The following is a 19,265-nucleotide window of genomic DNA, read 5'->3' as shown; positions in this document are numbered from 1 at the left end:
GGGCTGCACTGACTCTTTCGATGGCAGCAGTTATTTGATTCCTATAGTCTGTGTTAGAATAAATTCCCCAATTTGTTGTCTGTCTTCAGTATGCTTTAACGTACTTGAATGAACTTCATTGTTCACTAGTTAGTTGGTGTGCCATTCAAATGCTATGGATAGCAGAATGGGAACGGATTCCTAGAGAGCAGTAAATTTCAACCCACCTGATCATTCGGGTTTTCATGCTATCCACAATTAATATTAATGAGAGAGAGAGAGTTGCATTACTATAGAGAGGGAAACTGCCTTGCCTCTCTTTGATAAGCTCAGTTTGGTATTTCTCTTGTGGGTGCTTGACCTTGAACAATAAGGGATCTTCCTTCAATATGTATTTGCCAAAATTATGAACAAAATGATTTTGTGTACAGGTTCCAAGTTGTAATACTACCATTTCTATTCCACTTAATCTAAATAGAAAGTTCTAGATATATAACTACTGCATATCCAATGTATAAAAATTCAAGTCACACAGTTTTATACTTCAACAAGTCATTCTGAGTAGTATTGTGTGTTTGTGCTAGTGTACACTATAGTTTTCTATTAAGAAAAGCTTTGCCAAATGTAAGGAATGTCTGTTTGCATAAGTGAGCAATAAGGAAAGGATCTCCACAGTTGACTGTGTTGGGTACTAGAGAATGACAAGGGGACAAACCTGTCCCCGTAGGAACTCAATTTGTCATGGCGGATGAGGAAGATGTGTCTGAGAGTATGCAACACGGCTAATTGTTTCACCACCATAGGCTTGCTGTACTTTTTCAAGCGTTTCATTACCACTCTTTCCAAGTTTAACACACAATCCAATCACACACCTCTAGCTTACTCTCAGAGACATGTCTTCCTCATCTGCCATAATGTCAATGTATGAGCTTCGCAAGAACTAGCACAGCATTGCAATTTCTACTTTTTGGAAAGAAAAACAGAAGCAGGCTCATTACTTGGTGTCAGGTCAAAAGCGCGCCACAACAAAGGCGCGCCCAGACAATTGAGCGCAGCGCGGAGGCGCACGCCGCTCTAAATTACTGTTTTTAGGGCTCCGACGGGGGGCGTGGGGGGAAATCCTCCCACTTTACTTAATAGACATCGTGCCGCGTTGTGGGGGCGTTGTAGGGGGTGTGGGGGGATGTAACCCCCCACATTTTACTGAAAACTGAACTTTTCCCCTGTTTTTAGGGAAAAAGTTCAGTTTACAGTAAAATGTGGAGGGTTACAACCCCCCATAACGCCGGCACGATGTCTATTAAGTAAACTGGGGGGGTTCCCCAACAAAAACCCCCGTCGGAGCCCCTAAAAACTGTAATTTTGTGCGGCGTGCGCCTCCAAGCGGCGCTCAATTGTCGGCGCGCGCTTTTGTCTTTCGCGCCATTGTCTATGAACCCATTACTTTTCAGTCAGCCCTTGTACATTCAAGTTTATCTACATTGCAATTTTGAAATATAACTGAAATATTCTAGGCGGCTGTGATGTTCAATTCTAGAATTTGTCTGTCTGTCATGGAAGTTGTCCGTAAATTAGAGAATAACACGGGGACAAATTTTTCCCTGTCCCCATGAGTTCTTTTCCTGTCCCTGCCCCATTCCTGCAAGCTCTGTTGTCATCTGCACAAGCCTCAAACACTTTAAAATCATAAGTGTTCGAGGCTTGTGCAGTTAAGGCAGAACTTAGAGGAACGGGACAGGGAGAGCGACAAAACTTGCAGAGATGAGACAGGGAAATTGAGTATCTGCGGGGATGGGGACAAATTGTGTCATTCTCTACCGTAAATGCCAACTGCTGTATGCATTCACCTTCCTTCAGGGATTAAAATGGTGTATGGAATTGGATTTTTAAAATTTGAGTCCATATCTTTTGAAAACCAAGCTCAAAGCGAGTTATGTTGTTATAGATATTTCTCAGTCCCCAGAGGACTTACTGTGTTAAGTTTGTACTCAAAACAAATAGAGTTAAGTGTCGTGCCCAAGGTCACAATCACCTTCTGTGTCAGATACAGGATTTCCTGGTTCATACTTTACTCTTCTAATCATTAAACTGCTGTACTCTATAGGTGTAGGAGAGGTAAGATCAGCTCAGTTCAGAGTGTGGAGAATTTTAAGGCTTTCCACTCTCTCCTTGGATTTTCACTCTTTAACTGCATTTAATGTTCCTTTCAAATGAAATCCTGATGGCAGAAGGCCAGAGCCAGCAGCTTCTTAGCTATAACAAAAAGCATTCTCTCATGGTCTCTCTAGGGATACTTGGAAGCTTATTGACATGCCTTTTAAGTCTGTAAAGCGTATCCTGTTGGGTAGTGGTAGGAAATTTTCAGGACTGATATCCCTGTCTCCTGCATGGACTTCTTAAAAACGATGTGCTACTTCTCTTCAAAGCCCCAGCCCTGGAGCCTAAGGAACTGTGGCAAACTGCAGAGGAGGATTAATACCAGGAAATTTAATTAAAATCTTTTTTTTAATAAAGTGAAATCCCAAAAGCCTATAAGAAGATTACCCGTTTGAGCCAAATTAAAAATAAAAGTTCAGATACAGCATTTAGCCTATTATTGTAATCTTATTAGAAAATAAAGGATTTGGGCTGAGGAATTTTAAATGGCATAGTTTTTCCCTCTTTACTTACTTGTCAAGTCAGTCATACTGGAGATGGAAGGGTTGAGAAATCTGCTAGCGTAGATATGGGCTGTGGTAGTTTTGCCAAATAATATTATACAAATTAGATTGCAGGTTTCTTTCATGGATATGACTTTGTTGTGAATTGAATAAATTCTGCCATGGAGAGCTATTATAATATTTGGGGCAATTTTCAAACCGCTCAGATTGGAATAAAGATTATGGGGCTCCTATCTAAAAACACACCCAAGTCGGCACTTGGACAACCTACAATACAACTTGTCCAAGTGCCGATCAAACCGATTTTCTGTACATGTTGTGGGACTTTTTAGGCCTCTGAACCTGCTGTGTGCCCACAGCTAAAAGAGGCGTTAGGTTAGGGCACTGGACGAGTGGTTAGGGCAGTATGTGGGTGAGATGGGGGCTGACCTAGACTCAGTCATTCTGCAGGATAATCGAATGTTTTACTAGACATCTTGGATGAAATTAATACGTTGCGAGTTAGACTATGTAAAAATAGGTATAAATGCCAAAAAGGTATCCAGAGTGACCAGATGACCACTGCAGAGACAAAATAAAGACCCCCACACACTCCCCCAGTGTTCATTGACCCCCCCCCCTCACACACCCACAATGATCAGAATAAAAAAGTACGTACCTGTCTCCAGAAAATCAGCACCTGGTATAGGAAAACCTACTAGAGGTGCACACAGATGTCTTAAATAGCCTGGGGGGTGGCTAGTGAACCATAGAGAGGAGGACCCAGGCCCATAAGCAACTCGAACCACTACATTTATGGTGGAACATGTGCACCCACCAAAACTTCCCCAAACCCTACTCTGCTACCATGTAGGTGCCACCTGCAGCCATAAGGGCTATTGGGGTTGTAGACAGGTAGGTATAGTGGGTTTTGGGGGGGCTCACCATAACCTATAAGGGAGGTCTGGTGAGATGTTTATGTGGCACCCTTTTTGTGAAGTTCACAGCAGTGCTTTTTAGCTCGGTTGCCATGTCTGGGTGGCCAGTCCATTACAAGATTGGCCCCTCCCACATCCAAATGGTCTTGTTCTTGGCGTTTAGGACTTGGACCAAATTTTGGTCTAAAATGTGGTATAAAGAAAGACGTTCTGGCAGTCTGGACGAACAATAGCCTGGACATCCAGATAGACGATTTTCGGGGAGAAAAAATATTCTAGACATATTTTTTTGAAAATGGGCATTTTCTCACTGCCGACTTTGGGCATCTATCGCCATACTTCCAAACTGAACTTAGACTTATGTTTTGATTATGCCCCTCCTCGTGTACTTTTTTGCACCAATTTTTCAAAGCCAAATAGCTGTAAATGTGGACGTTTGCTGTCGGTACAATGTACACATAGTCACCTGAGATGGGTTTTTGCTGTAAAAGTTTGCTTAATGATTTGAAAATGCCAACTGCCTGTGTGCTTTACCACTTTATGGGGTCCTTTGATAGGAGACAGATTCAAAACAAATGCTAGGAAGTTCTTCTTTACCCAACGTGTGGTGGATACCGGGAATGCGCTTCCAGAGGACGTAATAGGGCAGAGTACGGTACTGGGGTTCAAGAAAGGATTGGACAAATTCCTACTGGAAATGGGGATAGAGGGGTATAGATAGAAGATTACTGCACAGGTCCTGGACCTGTTGGGCCACCGCGTGAGCGGACTGCTGGGCACGATGGACCTCAGGTCTGACCCAGCAGAGGCATTTCTTATGTTATGTTTTTACGAAAGTCGCAGCAAAACTGGCATTAGTGCACCCTTAACGCAGGTCTTTCCGGCGTGCTAAGGCCACTTGTGCAGCAACCGGAAAATGTCACATTTTCCAAATTAATGGTCATGCACTAATGTTGCCATTAGCACGCAGCCATTATAAAAACTTACCAAGACCCCCCTAGTGCCACCTGTTTTGTAGGCAGTAAGGACCGTCATGATATCAACTAGTACAGAGCAATGCCTCGTGCATGAAATGATTTGCACTGTCACTCCTACTCTCTACCCCCTAACACGCCTTTTTCAAGGAAATTAGAAAATATTGTTTTAGCAGATGGTGTATGCTTGAGAAAAAAGGCAAACACTGTGTGAAGCCAGTACATGTCCCATGGAAAGCCTTTTTAATGTGTGCAGAGTTCTAGCACTTACTGCAGTTTAATAAAAGGTTCCCAGAAATGCTGCCTTAGAACAGCTTAAATTTTGTATGTGTTATCCTATATGAAGCTTTTTAGCTGCAGGCAAGGTGGGAAATTTTCAGACAGTTATGGAAAACATTTCTTTTAAACCAAGTAAATTGCTGTCAAAATTTACCCCATTTAATAGGGATGGAATTACTCTTTGAAATAAGTCTTTTACCTTTTTCAGCTGAGTTTCTTTTGTTTGCATGAAAATAAAAGTGAAATGCCTTTCTTCTTTAATTTACCAATGTTGACACATCCCTATTGAATAAAAAAGGCACTTTCCAAGTTGGGTTGAATGCTGTCCTGTCATTGTGTGTTCTGCTAGTCACAATGCATATGACAGTCTGGGTGGAAAAAGGTTCTAACATTTTTCTGTAGTTTGAGCAAGAGCCTTAAGGAATATGTTGTTTGTTGTCTGCTTAAAGCAGTAGTACCTACTACCTTCAGTAGGGGTGTGGGGGAGAAATGGAATTTAAATGTTTTTATTGGTTTCAACCAAGTAATATGAAATATTTCATATCCAGATCTCCATGATGTTACATTAAAAGGTCTCCTCTTGATTAAAGGTTTTAGTACAATAATATATAACACTGAAGTATCCTCCTTCCTCCCCCCCCCCCCCTCCATGTAAAGTAGCATAATTCTTTGTACCCTCATTATAGTGTTTACCAGGCTTGCCAAATTCAGATCTCAAGGGCTGCAAGCAGACCAGATTTTCTGGCTATCCCTAATAAATATTAATGTGAGAGAGCTGCATAAAATGGACATAGTGAGCATTCTGTTATTTCTCATGCAAATTCATTAGATGTATCCTGAAAAAAAGCCTGTTTGTAGCCCTTGAGGATGACCTTGAACAAACCTCATGATTCCTTCAGGATACTCCTGATTCCTTCAGGATACTCCTGATTCACCATTTTCTCCCCACCCACCCTTCGATTTTGATTTATTTAACCCAGCAGCTTTCAGCCTCTTTTGTGCTATTTTCAGACTAGATGAACCCTATGGTTCTTCCTTATTGTATTATACCTTTCTAGTTGCTTACGGCCTCTTTTACTAAGGTGCGCTAACTGATTAGCGTTTAGCGTGCACTAATCGGTTAGCCCACCTTAGTAAAAGAAGGAGTTAGAGTTTTTCATACATTTTTATAAGCTATCCATCCTTTTTAGTCCAGTCCTTATCCTTCTGGAATCTGATATGTACACACCCTAAGGGCCTGTTTTACAAAGCCACGCAGCAATGACCCCGAAGCCCATAGAGATTTAAAGGGCTTCGGGGCTTTGTAAAACAGGCTGTAAGTGTATCCACTAGATACTAATATTGTAGAATAGTAGAGACTCTCTCCTTCCCCAGAGGCTGTAAGTGCTGCCTCCATAGCATCCTCAGGAGCAGAGGTTAGAAATTGAACGGAGGTCTCCTGGCCCAGCTCTGTCCACATTTTTGATTTGAATAGAATGATATTACTACTAAACACTAATATTATAATACCGGTAATAGAAAATGCCCACTTTTTGTAAGTGAAACCCAGACAAGAAGAAAAGCTGTATATGAGCGATATTGCATGCTAACCCAAAAGTTGTTCCTAATCAAATGTGTGGGATCTTGTAACTTTTCCTTTGATAACATCTCTAGAAAGGTGTAATATATGGAGCATGTATGATTTAACAGTGTAACTTCTAATGTTCACTTCTCAGCTCATTATTCTATATATATTTTTTTCTGTTTTGGGAATTATTGTTTAAATTAGGTCACCATGGAGTAACAAGTATGACCCGCCTCTCGAAGATGGAGCTATGCCATCTGCCCGACTACGGAAACTGGAAGTTGAAGCCAATAATGCCTTTGATCAGTACCGAGACCTGTATGTTCTGTTTGTCATTGTCTTTTTCCTTTCCTATCAGATACTGGGACAAAGTTTTTAGGCCCATTGGCAATTAATTTCTTTCTCTGGGCCCTTGAGAGGGGGATACCCTGGCCCACTGTACCTACAGCTTTCTCCTCGCCCATAGAAGGGTTCTGCTGGCTCCACTTTAACCCTATGATAAAGGAGCCCACCAGACAGCAGTAGCCTTGTTTACTGTGGCTGCTAATAGCCATCATGCAGACTATTTTGCAGTCATCATTTAAAACCAAATACTATTTCCTACAAACTGCACATTTTGCCTGTGAATCGGGAAGGGGTTTGGTACAGTTGGTCTAAGGATAAAATTTGTCTAAAGTACAATTTGTCCAAAGGGAGAATTGGTCTAAAAAATAATAAAGATAAAGATGTGAAGTCATATATTTGTCATGTGGTAGATCACTTTTTTTAAAGCCAATAATGAAAATACACCACATTCTTTAATCAAGGCATTAACCCTGGAAGCCACTTAGTATTGTGGGAGTATGTGGCACAGGGGTTAGAGCTACGGCCTCAGCACCCTGAGGCTGTGGGTTCAAATCTCTCACTGCTCCTTGTGACCCTGGGCAAGTCACTTAATCTAATCTAGTATTTGTGAGTTGCACAAACCTAAACAGGCTCTAGGCGACTTGACAAGGAAAAGGGTAGAGAGGGGAAGTAAGGAGAAAAGGGGGAGAAAGTAAGAGGAGACCTAATCGAGCTAAGCAAAAGAACAGGTACACTAGCTAGAGTTTGAGCCCACTGGGACAGATAGCAAAATATGATAAATTTACCTGAATGTAAACCACTTAGGATATAAGTGGTTCATAAATAATTAAATAAAAAAAAATACAATAGGTAAAAATTTAACCGAATGAGATGCAAAATCACAACTGTTTGACGTGGAAGAATAAAGACTTCAGTCATGAATGAATGTATTAATGGATCAATGCTCAAAACTAAACACAGGTGCTAGAGGCAATTTAGAGCTAGACTAGCGCCCACATTAGCGCAGAATGCTCAGAGGGCTTTAGCAAGGGAGATAACGTGCATTTTAAAGGTTAGTGCAAATAGCAAGCAAATGTAGTCCAATGGGTGTTAACGAGAACAGCGCATAAAATAAGGCAACCCTTACTGCTGAAAGACTGTAATGCCAGTCTGGAGCAGGCATTAGGGTGTTTGAAGAGAGGATTCCCCACAATTCTTTCTTTATTTGGAAGCAGAAGGGAGCCTGTGCAAGCTCCCACCAAAAGTGAAAGGACTGAAATATTAGCCTTTCGAGTGAAAAAAAAAAATGGAAAAGCTATTTAGTGGCATAGAAGAACAATGTTGATGTGCGCTTCACTTCCTGGTTTGCATGGGCATGTGTGCAAGAGCTGTGCTTAACTACAAAACTCTTCTGTGCACGCACCAGGCACATTCCTCACCCTTAACTTCCCAGTGCTCAATGCTAACAGCGCATATATAATTTGCATGCTGTTAGATTTGAGCATTGGGAAGGGTTTTTTCTGTGCTGCTTCCTGCAGTGCCAGAGTTCTATGCATTTCCCTTTAAGTTACTAAAAAAAAATCATGTAGGAAGCCGTATTTCTGTCGGCTTTTGCTTTGCGAGCTTCTTAACAATATTCTGGATTTTCCACAATCTGCGCTTTTAGAAGAACATAGTAACATAGTAAATGACAGCAGATAAAGAAAACCTGAATGGTCCATCCAGTCTGCCCAAACATACACTCTCTATAATTTAATGATTTAATTTAAATTGTTCTTTTTTTTAGATATTTTTGGGCCAGACGTTGACAAACTTTCATGCTTTTTAATTTTTTCATATACACTTTCTTCTCTCATATATGTATGTTAATTTTATAAACTTCTTTCATTATGTTTGTGTGCTAATCTCTCATTTCTGTATCTTGCTGTAGTTTTTTCTTACAAAATGACACTGATTTTTGCATCAGTATCTTGTCTCTTTTGTTTAGACCAAATGTCCCATTGGATGGTTGTGTATTTTAGACCAATTGTCATTAGACCAGTTGTCGGGGACCCATCAGGAAGTACATTGACAGGATATGGCAGTATCATGTGTCTTTAATATTAGAGAATGACAGGGGGACAAATTTTTCCCCGTCCCCACGGAAACTCATTTTTCCATCCCGTCCCCGCAAGTTCTTTTCCTGTCCCCCTGCCCCATTCCTGCAGGCTCTGTCCTCATCTCTACAAGCTTCAAACACTTTAAAATCATAAGTGTTCAAAGCTTGTGTGGTTAAGACAGAGCTTACAGGAATGGCGCAGGAACAGAGATAGTGACAAAACTCAGGGGGACAGGGAAAAATTTAAAACGGCCTGCGAGGTTCGCAGCCGGCTGTAGCGAACCTCGCAGGCCGCTGTTAACCTCAGTAGCATGTTCCCTCTGACGCGATCGCGTCAGAGGGAACGTGCTACCATATGGAGAGCGGCCTGCGAGGTTCGCTACAGCCGGCCGCGAACCTCGCAGGCTGTTTTAAATAGGAATGGCAGCGGTGACTGGAGGGAGGGGAAGAACAGAAGCGGTAGCGGTTGTTGCGGGAGGGGGTGAGTCGGCGACGTGCAGGCCGCTGTGAACAGGAGCGGCAGCGGCGGCAGGACCATGAGCCCTCCTCCCGCCATCCGCTGCCAGAGCCGCTCCTGTCGCCCGATGCAGCTAACTGGCGCATACGCCTCAAGCCGCGGCCAAGGCTGGGGACTCGCGCATGTGCACTCCTGCGGCCACAGACCTACACCGCACAGAACACGCAAATAGGAGTGCGCATGCGCGGCTAGCTCTTTATTATATAGGATAGGGAGCTTATTGGCTGTTTTAACTTGGTATATTAAGTAATTAAACTCTAGCTCAATCTCTCATTTACTGTTTTCATGCTGGTATGTTGACAGATGTTTGAAAGACTGCTTTTGGTGTGGGAAAGGGGAGGTTTATGATGTCGAGCTTGTTCAAATGTAGTTCAAATTATGCTGTTTTCTGCATGTCTTTATAACTTCCTGGGCAGGTATTTTCTGGTACATAATAACCCAAGAAGACTTGGTGACTATGTTGGAATACTTAATATCAGATTCCCTTCAAAAAGACACTCTTGCAAATAAGTCCCAAGCAAGACCACCAAAATAAACAGGCCCCAGAAACATTTCCTTGCCAAAGTTGCCTTGTTGATCCCAAGTGAAGTGATTTACGGTAACCAATTCTGACCTCATTAGGTTTATGAAAGTGGTACTGGAAATTCCTTCCGACATCTTGTTACTTTTGTCCTCTTGCTCCTTAGTGTCAAGGAAAGGCAAATATAGAGCCTGTTTGTTTTCCTCTCATTTTGTAGCTCTGGCTTGTGGCATTCAGCGCAGGACCTTGCATGCAAATAGTTTTGTTGGACAGTTGACTTCCTGTTTGCAGAAACATGTAAGTCATTTTCTGGTACAGGAAATAATGTGAAAATATCACTGTAGTTCCTTGCCACAAAACTTTGAGGACTACAGGTCCTCTGTTTTTTCAGTAGTTGGACCTAAATTATAGAATGCGTTACCTTTTTCATTAAGAGCAGAAAGGAACCAGTTGTTATTTAAAACTTGACTTTGCCAGAAAGCCTATGGTGAAGAACTAAACAGCTGTTGAATATCACGGAGAGTCCATTTTTGATGTTGATAGATTTGAAGAAGATGTTTTATTTTAAGTCTTTTTGTTGTGCGTGTTTTGTTACATGCCAAGAATGGTAAACTGAGCGGGCTACAAATTTGTCTATAAAAAATTAGTAGTAAGGATAGACCAGTTTGCTGCTAAGAATGAAGACAAATCTAAGTGTGGATTTTTGGAGGAGATCAGGAGCAGTGGGTGCCTTCCCACAATGTCTTGGTGGAGAAGGGTTTAGGGACTTATTTTAGTATATGGTGAGGTCTGCGGCAAGTGCTATCATGTGGAGCACCATCATTCTTTGGAGAGCAGAAACAACCTCATAGCCAGGCTCTATGATCTTCCTCCGATTTAGAAAGAGAAGGTTGTCTCGTATTCTTTCATTCAAATGACTCTCTTTATTTATCAAGTGCTGGGAGAAGTGACATTCCAGGAAGTGACTTATCTTTTTATGTCTGTAGTCATTAATGTCTGGGAGACATCAAACGCACGGATCTTACCTTTCTAATGTGTGGGAGAGAGCAGTGCTATCAAACAAGACCATTTCTAGGTGTCAGATGTAGTTTTTCTGAAAAATTGCATAAAATAATAAAACACAAAGTTCAGAAGAACAGATATGTGGAGCAACAGAGTTTATGGCTAGATAAGGGAAGTATTCATGGTTCGCTATGTTTTAAAATTTTTATTTATGCAATTTTAAGCAAATATACAATAAAATTTAACTTCTTGCTAAGGAAATTTGACAAACAGAATAGTCATTATACATATTTCCAATAACAAAAATAAATAGGAAGTATTGTTTGTCAAAAAAGGAGTCCTATTAATGGGGACAGAACACAGAAATCAGGCTAAATCTACCTTCACAAAATCAGGAAAAGAATCTCAAGTGATCATCTACCAGATATATAACGAACCAAAATCCAGTTAGATTTATCCAGCTCCCCAAACCAAAGAAGTGACTGAAATAGGAAATTTATGATCCAGAAAATTCTTCAATTAAGGACCGTACTGTCCAACCATTCTTAAACAATTAAGGATTCTTATATTTCACATTTTTTCCATAAGATTCAGCGTGGATTACAACAGCAAAAAAAATATCTAACATTCAAAGAGAATAATATCTTTCAACAGGAAATCTCTTAATTATATGAGCTGTACAATCTTATGTATCAAATAAGTAAGTTTTCAGAAGTTATGAAAAAGGACCCAGACATTCTACTTTGAATTAGGAAGCTATTGCAAACCTTTGATATCTCAATGATAAATGATAATATCACTTTAGTTTAACACCTTTCAAGGATGGATAAGAAAGTAAACTGCAAAATCTGTTAATAATTGTTTATAGCTATTGGATTCTGTGCCTGCAAGGATTTATAGGCCATACAGGCAATCGTAAATGTCCTAAAATCTATTGGTAACCAGTGAAGATCCCTAAAAGGGGAGAATTTTTATCAAATTGCTTTGCACTAAGAACATATAACTGAGCTTCACGGGGAGAACATCTTTAAACTCACCAGAGACTTTTCCATTCTATGGGAAAAAGAGACCAACTTATTTTCCCACCAAAATTCAAATTGGTGATCAACGGACTTTCCTGCCTCATTTACCTAAGCCCCAATCAATCGGGTTTGAGGACCTGCTTTATAAAGACGACCTGAAGACCTCACAGCATTCCCTGAAGAAAGCACAGCGTGATGGCTGAAACATCGGTTCTAGCTGACAAGACACAGCGAGACCTGAAACAAGTATAAAATTATATATTTAAAATTAGCATAATTAACTGTAAATGAACATGGAAATCTGAGCACCTGGACTAAAGCAGTGTTTTGCCAAATACCTCCCTGAAGCACACAAACAGGATATGGGATTTTCTAATTAACTTGTGGTTTGGAAAAACAGCCATAGGTACTATCCAAACAGTTTTTTACCTTATAAGTATTTTCATTTCATTTTTGATGATGGTGGTTGGAAGAAGAATGAGAAGTAATTTTTTTTTCCTTGTGCAGAACGAGGTTTACTTCCTGCTTTATTCAAGAATGACTTTCAATTCAAGAAATTGAATAGGGATTTGTAAAACTTAAAAAGTGGCAACAATTTTGAGTCGATAAGTGGATTGGAAAAGCACATACTTCAAAAGGTGCATCAGTTTTCACTATAAAATAGCTGGTGTTTTCTTTGGGTTTTGGGGTGACTATGGACAAGCTGGGGTAAAAGTAGTAAGTACTGTAACCTTAATGCTCTGGAACACATTGTCAGAGGATGTGGTAAGAGTGGATAGCGTAGCTGGTTTTAAGAAAGATTTGGACAAGTTCCTGGAGGAAAAGTCCATAGTCTGCTATTAAGAAAGACATGAGGGAAGTCACTGCTTGCCCTGGATTGGTAGTATGGAATATTGCTACTCCTTAGGTTTTGGCCAGGTACTAATGACCTGGATTGGCCACCGTGAGGACAGGCTACTGGGCTTGATGGACCATTGGTCTGATCCAGTCAACATGGATTCAGGAAAGCGAAATCGTGTTTGACGAATTTACTCCAATTCTTTGAGACCGTAAACAAGCAAATTGATAGTGGAAAGCCGGTGGACATAATATACTTGGACTTCCAGAAAGCATTTGACAAAGTCCCACACGAAAGACTTCTCAGGAAACTACAAAGCCATGGCATAGAGGGAGATATACAAAGATGGATAGGCAAATGGCTGGATAACAGGAAGCAGAGAGTGGGCATTAATGGGAAGTTCTCCGACTGGGAGAAAGTGACTAGTGGTGTACCCCAGGGCTCGGTACTTGGGCCGATCCTTTTTAATATTTATATCAATGACCTGGAAAACGGAACATCCAGTGAGATCATCAAGTTTGCAGACGACACAAAACTTTGCCGGGCAATCAGATCGCAGGAGGACAGTGAGGAACTCCAGAGAGATTTGTGTCGGTTAGAAAAGTGGGCGGAGAAATGGCAGATGAAGTTCAACGTGGAGAAATGCAAGGTAATGCATTTAGGCAGTAAAAATAAGGAATACGAGTACAGAATGTCAGGTGCAACTCTGGGAAAAAGTGAACAAGAAAGGGATCTGGGTGTACTGATAGATAGGACCCTGAAGCCGTCGGCACAATGCGCGGCAGCGGCAAAGAAGGCAAATAGAATGTTGGGCATGATAAAGAAAGGAATCTCAAGTAGATCGGAGAAAGTTATAATGCCGCTTTATAGGGCAATGGTCAGACCCCACTTGGAATACTGTGTCCAACATTGGTCTCCCTACCTAAAGAAAGATATAAAACTGCTGGAGAGGGTGCAGAGACGAGCGACTAAACTGGTGAAGGGTATGGAGAAACTGGAATATGAGGATCGACTTAAAACACTGGGATTGTTCTCCCTTGAGAAGAGGAGACTGCGTGGGGATATGATCGAGACCTTCAAAATACTGAAAGGAATCGACAAAATAGAGCAGAGATTATTTACATTGTCCAATTTGACACGGACAAGAGGACATGAAATGAAGCTAAGGGGGGACAAGTTCAGGACTAATATCAGGAAGTTCTGCTTCACACAGAGAGTGGTTGACATCTGGAATACTCTCCCAGGAGATATTATTGCAGAATCGACAGTCCTAGGCTTCAAAAGCAAACTAGATGCATATCTCCTTGAGAGAGGCATATAAAGATATGGTTGGCTATAAAATAAGCCAGGTGTATACCTGGCAGGGCCTCCGCGTGTGCGGATCGCCGGACTTGATGGACCGAAGGTCTGATCCGGAGATGGCGCTTCTTATGTTCTTATGTTCTTATGATTCTTACTGGGCCAAAAGCAGTAATGAAGCAGGAGGAAACTGGGGCAAAAGAGTAAAACATTCAGACTTAAGTAAGATCATTATCTTCTACATCTCATGACAATATGCCTTCAAACTTTCAGCATCAGTAGCACAAACTCCACGTAACATTTTTAGACCATTACGTCACAGTCAAGATCCAGATCTCAACAGTTTTTTTTTTTAACGTTTTGTAAATCCATCCCCTGCTAATCTCCAGAAGTGCAGGAAACATGCAAACTTTGACTCAGCTCTGCAGTACACAAAGCAGTAGTTGCTGGGTTCCCATCCATCCCAGCCTGCACCTGGGCAAATGACTTCCCTAATGTGGAAAGATTCAGAGCCTGGCAGTGGCAGAGTACATTTCAAATAGCATTTTGGGATTTGAAGCTTTATTAATACTATTTGAGTCATTAAGTATACAAAGGGAAGCCAGAATATTTCCATGTGTATGATGTTAGTTCTGGCAGAATCCTCTTTGCTAGATTTTATGTGGTCTCCAGTACAATTTTAGCACATTCTTCAAATGCCCTTTAAAGTCTCTTATGCAAAAGTCTATCGATGTGAACCACATTAAAATTGTTGCTTTTTCTTGACCCTTGTTTTATAGTGCTAGGATCAAAGGCCTGTAGATAAGAACTTTGCGTTCGCTTCTCTCTCCTTTGCTTTGGAACATATGCATACAGAGTTATTAAGGAACAGGGAAATTTGGGGGTGTGGGGAAGCATTGAATGGGGGCAAGGTCTAAAAGAGTCTTGGTCATTATATCTTTGTCCAACTTGATCGACCTAAAATTTGAGTTTGGTTGTTCTTGGTGTTTTCCTTGCGAGTCCCAAGGGACAGTGGACTTTGTGATGAAAGCAACTGTTTATTTTTTTTTGGTGGTGGACCCTTGATTTTGGTAGAAAAACATCATTTCTTTATAATGGCTCTCAGGGGTTTTGTGGTTTTGAGTTGAGAGACTTATGGTTGCCATATTTGAAGGTAGTTACTTCAGTGCTAGGTTCTGCTAGCTAACAACCTGACATATAGAAAGGGGACGGTTTGGGGGGGTCTAAGGGGAGGGGGGTCTAAGGTTCTAGCCATTGGGCTTCCCTTGGGAATTTTACAACTGAGCAGTAATTGCCTCTTCCATATTTAGCACATCCTACTGTTGTAATTAATGGTATCAAAAGTGCATTGAAAAGGTAAGTGAAAGAGCATATTGGACTTCTATAATTGAAAGGTGGTTTTTAGAAGTTTAGACAAGTTTCTGGAGGACAGGTCCATTTGTGGTCATTAACAGCATGGATGTGAATGTGAGCTATAGAGAAGGAATGAACTGGCTCAAGTGGTGTAGGTTGGCCTAAGTTGGAAACGGGATGCTGGGCCCAAAAACAAGGATGACACTTCAAAGAAGCGGAATGGAGGTGCTGAGATAAAAGCCCGAAGCATGGCTCTATTCTATCAAGCATTCAACAATATAATGCTTAGAAGATATGAATTTGACGAGGTCTGCAGCCCACCTCTTTACCACAGGAATTCTGAAGGTCCAAAACCGGCAAATGTCAGTTGCCAAAATACAGTGCAGATCTATTTTTTTTTTTTCTTCCTGCACATAGTAGCGAGTCAAAAATAATACCTGCTCCTGCTCTGGTTCACAGCTGGACCACTGGGGATTTTAAAGGTACAAAGGGGAGGCAGGAGGGTGGGTAAAAAGTTTTAACAGTCGGCCGGAACAGGAGGTGGGTGGGATCTCTCCTGTCCCAGGCCACCGCTGGACCACCGGGGATTTTAACGGTTCGCAGGGGAGGCGCAAGGGAGATAAAAGTTGTAACAGTTGGCTGGGACAGGAGGCAGGTGGGATTCCTCCTGTCCCGACCCACGCTGGACCACCAGGTCTTACAGCAGGCCCAACGGAGTCCTGCAACAGGTCCGGGAGAGGGCAGGTGGGTGCTGACCCAAATACAGTACTCTCCCTCGCAAATTTCTAAAAACCGCCTGTCAAAAGGCAGGGAAGGCAGGAGAAGGCGGCTGGAGCACCGGCAGCTGAAGAAAATCACTCGCAGTTGGAGCAGACCGCAAATGAGCGAGTCCACGAACCGCAAATTCACAGGGGAACACTGTATAAGCCGAGACCCCGGTAATCAATGGGTGTTGTACAGAAAGGCACCTTAGCAAGCAGCTAGAAGTCCACGAGAGATTGATTAGCTTACACAGATCCAGGACCTTAGATCTTGGTTGTTCTAATATTTCCTTTAGTAGGAAATGAAGCATGCAAGATTTCAATGTGAACAACAGACTATGATTGTTTTATGGGAGAGAATTTCAGCATTAAATATGTGAGTTTCTGGTTCTTCTCTAATACTGCAGATATACTGCCAAAGACTAGTTCAAAGCACTTGGATTAGCCAGAGACAGTCTGAGTTCTTGGCATTTTCCACCTAAATTCTGCTGCTCATAAGGAATGAGGTGGAAAGTGGAGGTGGTGCTTGGACCAAAGAGTATAATGGAATTTAAGGAAGTCCTTGCAGTATTTTAGCAAGTGATGAAAATGGGCGACGAGATGGGCCGTAAGCTCTTTGTCATCAATTTTCATGTTTCCAAGAGATGATTTTCCTTTAGCAACTCAAAGCTCCCAGTGCAGTGAATTTATGTAAGCCTTTTTTTATGTCCCATTTCTCTTGTCACTTTAAATCCAAACAACAAAATAGAATGAAAATGGATACTTATAATTTTAAACCTTAGCTGTATATGGTGTGCTCAGGTCCAGGGAAGGAATTGGAGCCCCTTTCAGCATCAATGAAAGTTCTCCTTCCAGACCTTAGATCAACGAAGGATTGCTCCCTGGCAAAACACCTTGGGGTGGCGAGGAAGCAGAGCCAGTCAATATTGCTTGAGAATAGCAAGGCATCAAGAAGAATGTAAGATGACTAACACTCAATTGTGTACTCCAAAGTTTTGGGTGCATCCCAAATGTTAGAAGTAGTGAACTACAGCTTTGTGCATCGTAGCACCCTTAGAGCACATCACTTGACATATACATAACATAAAAATTTATTTGTATATCGCAATACAACGTGAAGTTCGATGCGGTTAACGAGTTGAGTAGAAGATCGTACATGAGAGGTGAGGATATAAGTACAAATAACGTAGGATCATGGCGAGGTCAGAGTTGAATACAATTGTGGCAAGGGTAATCCAAGAGAAACTCAAGTGAATGAACAATCTTTTGAAGATCGGTACGGAGACCCAAAAAGACGAGAGTATTGAGGGGGGCAGGTAGTAAGAGTTGAATGAGTCTGTACATAGAGCTTTTTCTATCGTCTTGAGGAGCGTGAGAGACACGCAAAGAGGGCACAAGGTTTAATTTATCCTGTTCTTAATGCCTAGAGACTGCACACAAGCAATACATGTGCTTAGTGCATGGATTGCCATACATGCAAATTTCAAAAGATACATGAAACACAGTTGCTGTTCATATCCACTCATATGTGCCTTTTTAAATGTTGCTTAACTAGCTGAAAACGGAAAATTCTGAAATGTGCTAGGGCAGTATGGAGTGCTCATCTGCCATCTCCCTGCTCTCTTGGCAGCATTTGTGGCTGCTCTGCTGAGCTTAATTTAAGTCAGATGGTGCCCTGCTGTGCTTTGTTCATCGCCTCACTGGGTAGGAATAGCAATATTTTGTACCTGTCTTTTTTCATTTGTTTTAATCATAGTTAAAAATAGATAAATATGAAGTCTCCCATCCCCTCAGTGGGCTTTATTCTCTGTCATTAATGTCCATGTGTGCTGTCTTGCAGGTACTTTGAAGGGGGGGTATCTTCTGTGTACCTTTGGGATTTGGACCATGGCTTTGCGGGGGTTATACTGATCAAGAAAGCTGGTGATGGTTCAAAGAAAATTAAAGGCTGCTGGGACTCGATCCATGTTGTGGAAGTCCAGGTAAGATAGTCAGCAGCACTCATGAACCAAGAAATGGCGTGGTCTATGTTGAGCCTAAACCAAGCACAGGTGTTCTCCCAGACAATGCCGCCCAGTGTGTTCAGAAGAAAGTGCTTACAGCTCAAGCTGTTCTTAGCTGGAAAATACCCCGAAGCAATTTGGAGAAAGATAAGTCAGAGTGCTAATCAAAAGTATGCTCCCAAAGGGACTGAAAGAAAGACTTCATTCTGTGCCTGCATGTTCTTCATTAGAAAAAAAAAAACACAAAACAGACAGGCAGTTCTTAGGCAAAAAATAGGGAGTCGGTATTCGGGGGGGGGGGTGCTCCACTGCTTTGAGGGAATATTTTAAACACACCCCCACCTTTGTTTTTGGAGACATAAATTGCATTTTTTAACTCTCCCTACTGTGAATACAATAGCTTCTACTCTCGACCCATCATGGTTTTTCTTTATTTGGTTGATTTTGTCTCTGTTTCAGGAAAAGTCAAGTGGTCGCACTGCACATTACAAGCTAACGTCCACAGTAATGCTCTGGCTGCAGACCAACAAGACTGGATCAGGTACCATGAATCTTGGAGGCAGCCTCACTAGACAGGTATAACACTAACATGCTTCTGAGTAAGCCTGCTTTTTTTTTTTTTTTTTTGCCCATTATCCAGTGAAGATGGAAAATTGTTCAGGATATCCACGAATATACATGAGATAAATTTGCTTCCTTATCAGCGCAGAAAGGGTTATGCTTCCCTGCCAGTAAATGGAGACAGAGAAAAAAAAGCTCAGAGTTGACTTCATTTCCTTTATAGGGGGCTGCCGCTGCCTTCAGCTTCTCAGTATTCTCTGTCTTCAGCAGACAGTGCAAACATGTGGACTGATTCAGTAACTACAAGTAGTATACTCTAGGAATGTCATATGCATAGATTCCCGATGGAATATAGACCAAGTCTGGGGATACTCTGGGCAACAGTTCTTTGGGACTGATATGTATGAATTAATTCGCAATATATCAACCAAACAAACTAATCTCCAGTGAATATCGCCTTAGATCAACACACTCAGTTTTTATATGGTATGAAGGAAAAAGCCTCAGATGTTACCGAGAAATCCTCTAACTGTAAAGACCGAGGTGTTTTGTTTTTGTTTTTTTTGTAGAAATTAGCTCTACTTAAAAACATCT

General features: G+C 41.5%; 1 protein-coding gene across 3 annotated transcripts in view; it reads left to right on the top strand.

The window, feature by feature from the left end:
• The window catches only part of CAPZB (capping actin protein of muscle Z-line subunit beta), a 73,356-nt gene that overhangs the window by 41,745 nt on the left and 12,346 nt on the right, over window positions 1-19,265 (top strand). For all 3 annotated transcript variants that reach the window (XM_033921302.1, XM_033921300.1, XM_033921301.1), the window contains exons 4-6: window positions 6,578-6,691; window positions 17,948-18,089; window positions 18,570-18,686. In XM_033921302.1, the coding sequence (XP_033777193.1) occupies window positions 6,578-6,691; window positions 17,948-18,089; window positions 18,570-18,686 (373 nt within the window). The remainder of the gene's footprint in view (window positions 1-6,577; window positions 6,692-17,947; window positions 18,090-18,569; window positions 18,687-19,265) is intronic.

This window comes from Geotrypetes seraphini, chromosome 15 (assembly GCF_902459505.1).
Source record: "Geotrypetes seraphini chromosome 15, aGeoSer1.1, whole genome shotgun sequence".
NCBI lineage: Eukaryota > Metazoa > Chordata > Amphibia > Gymnophiona > Dermophiidae > Geotrypetes > Geotrypetes seraphini.
The sequence above is the reverse complement of the archived record's forward strand: the minus strand, read 5'-3'. Positions and strand labels throughout refer to the sequence as shown.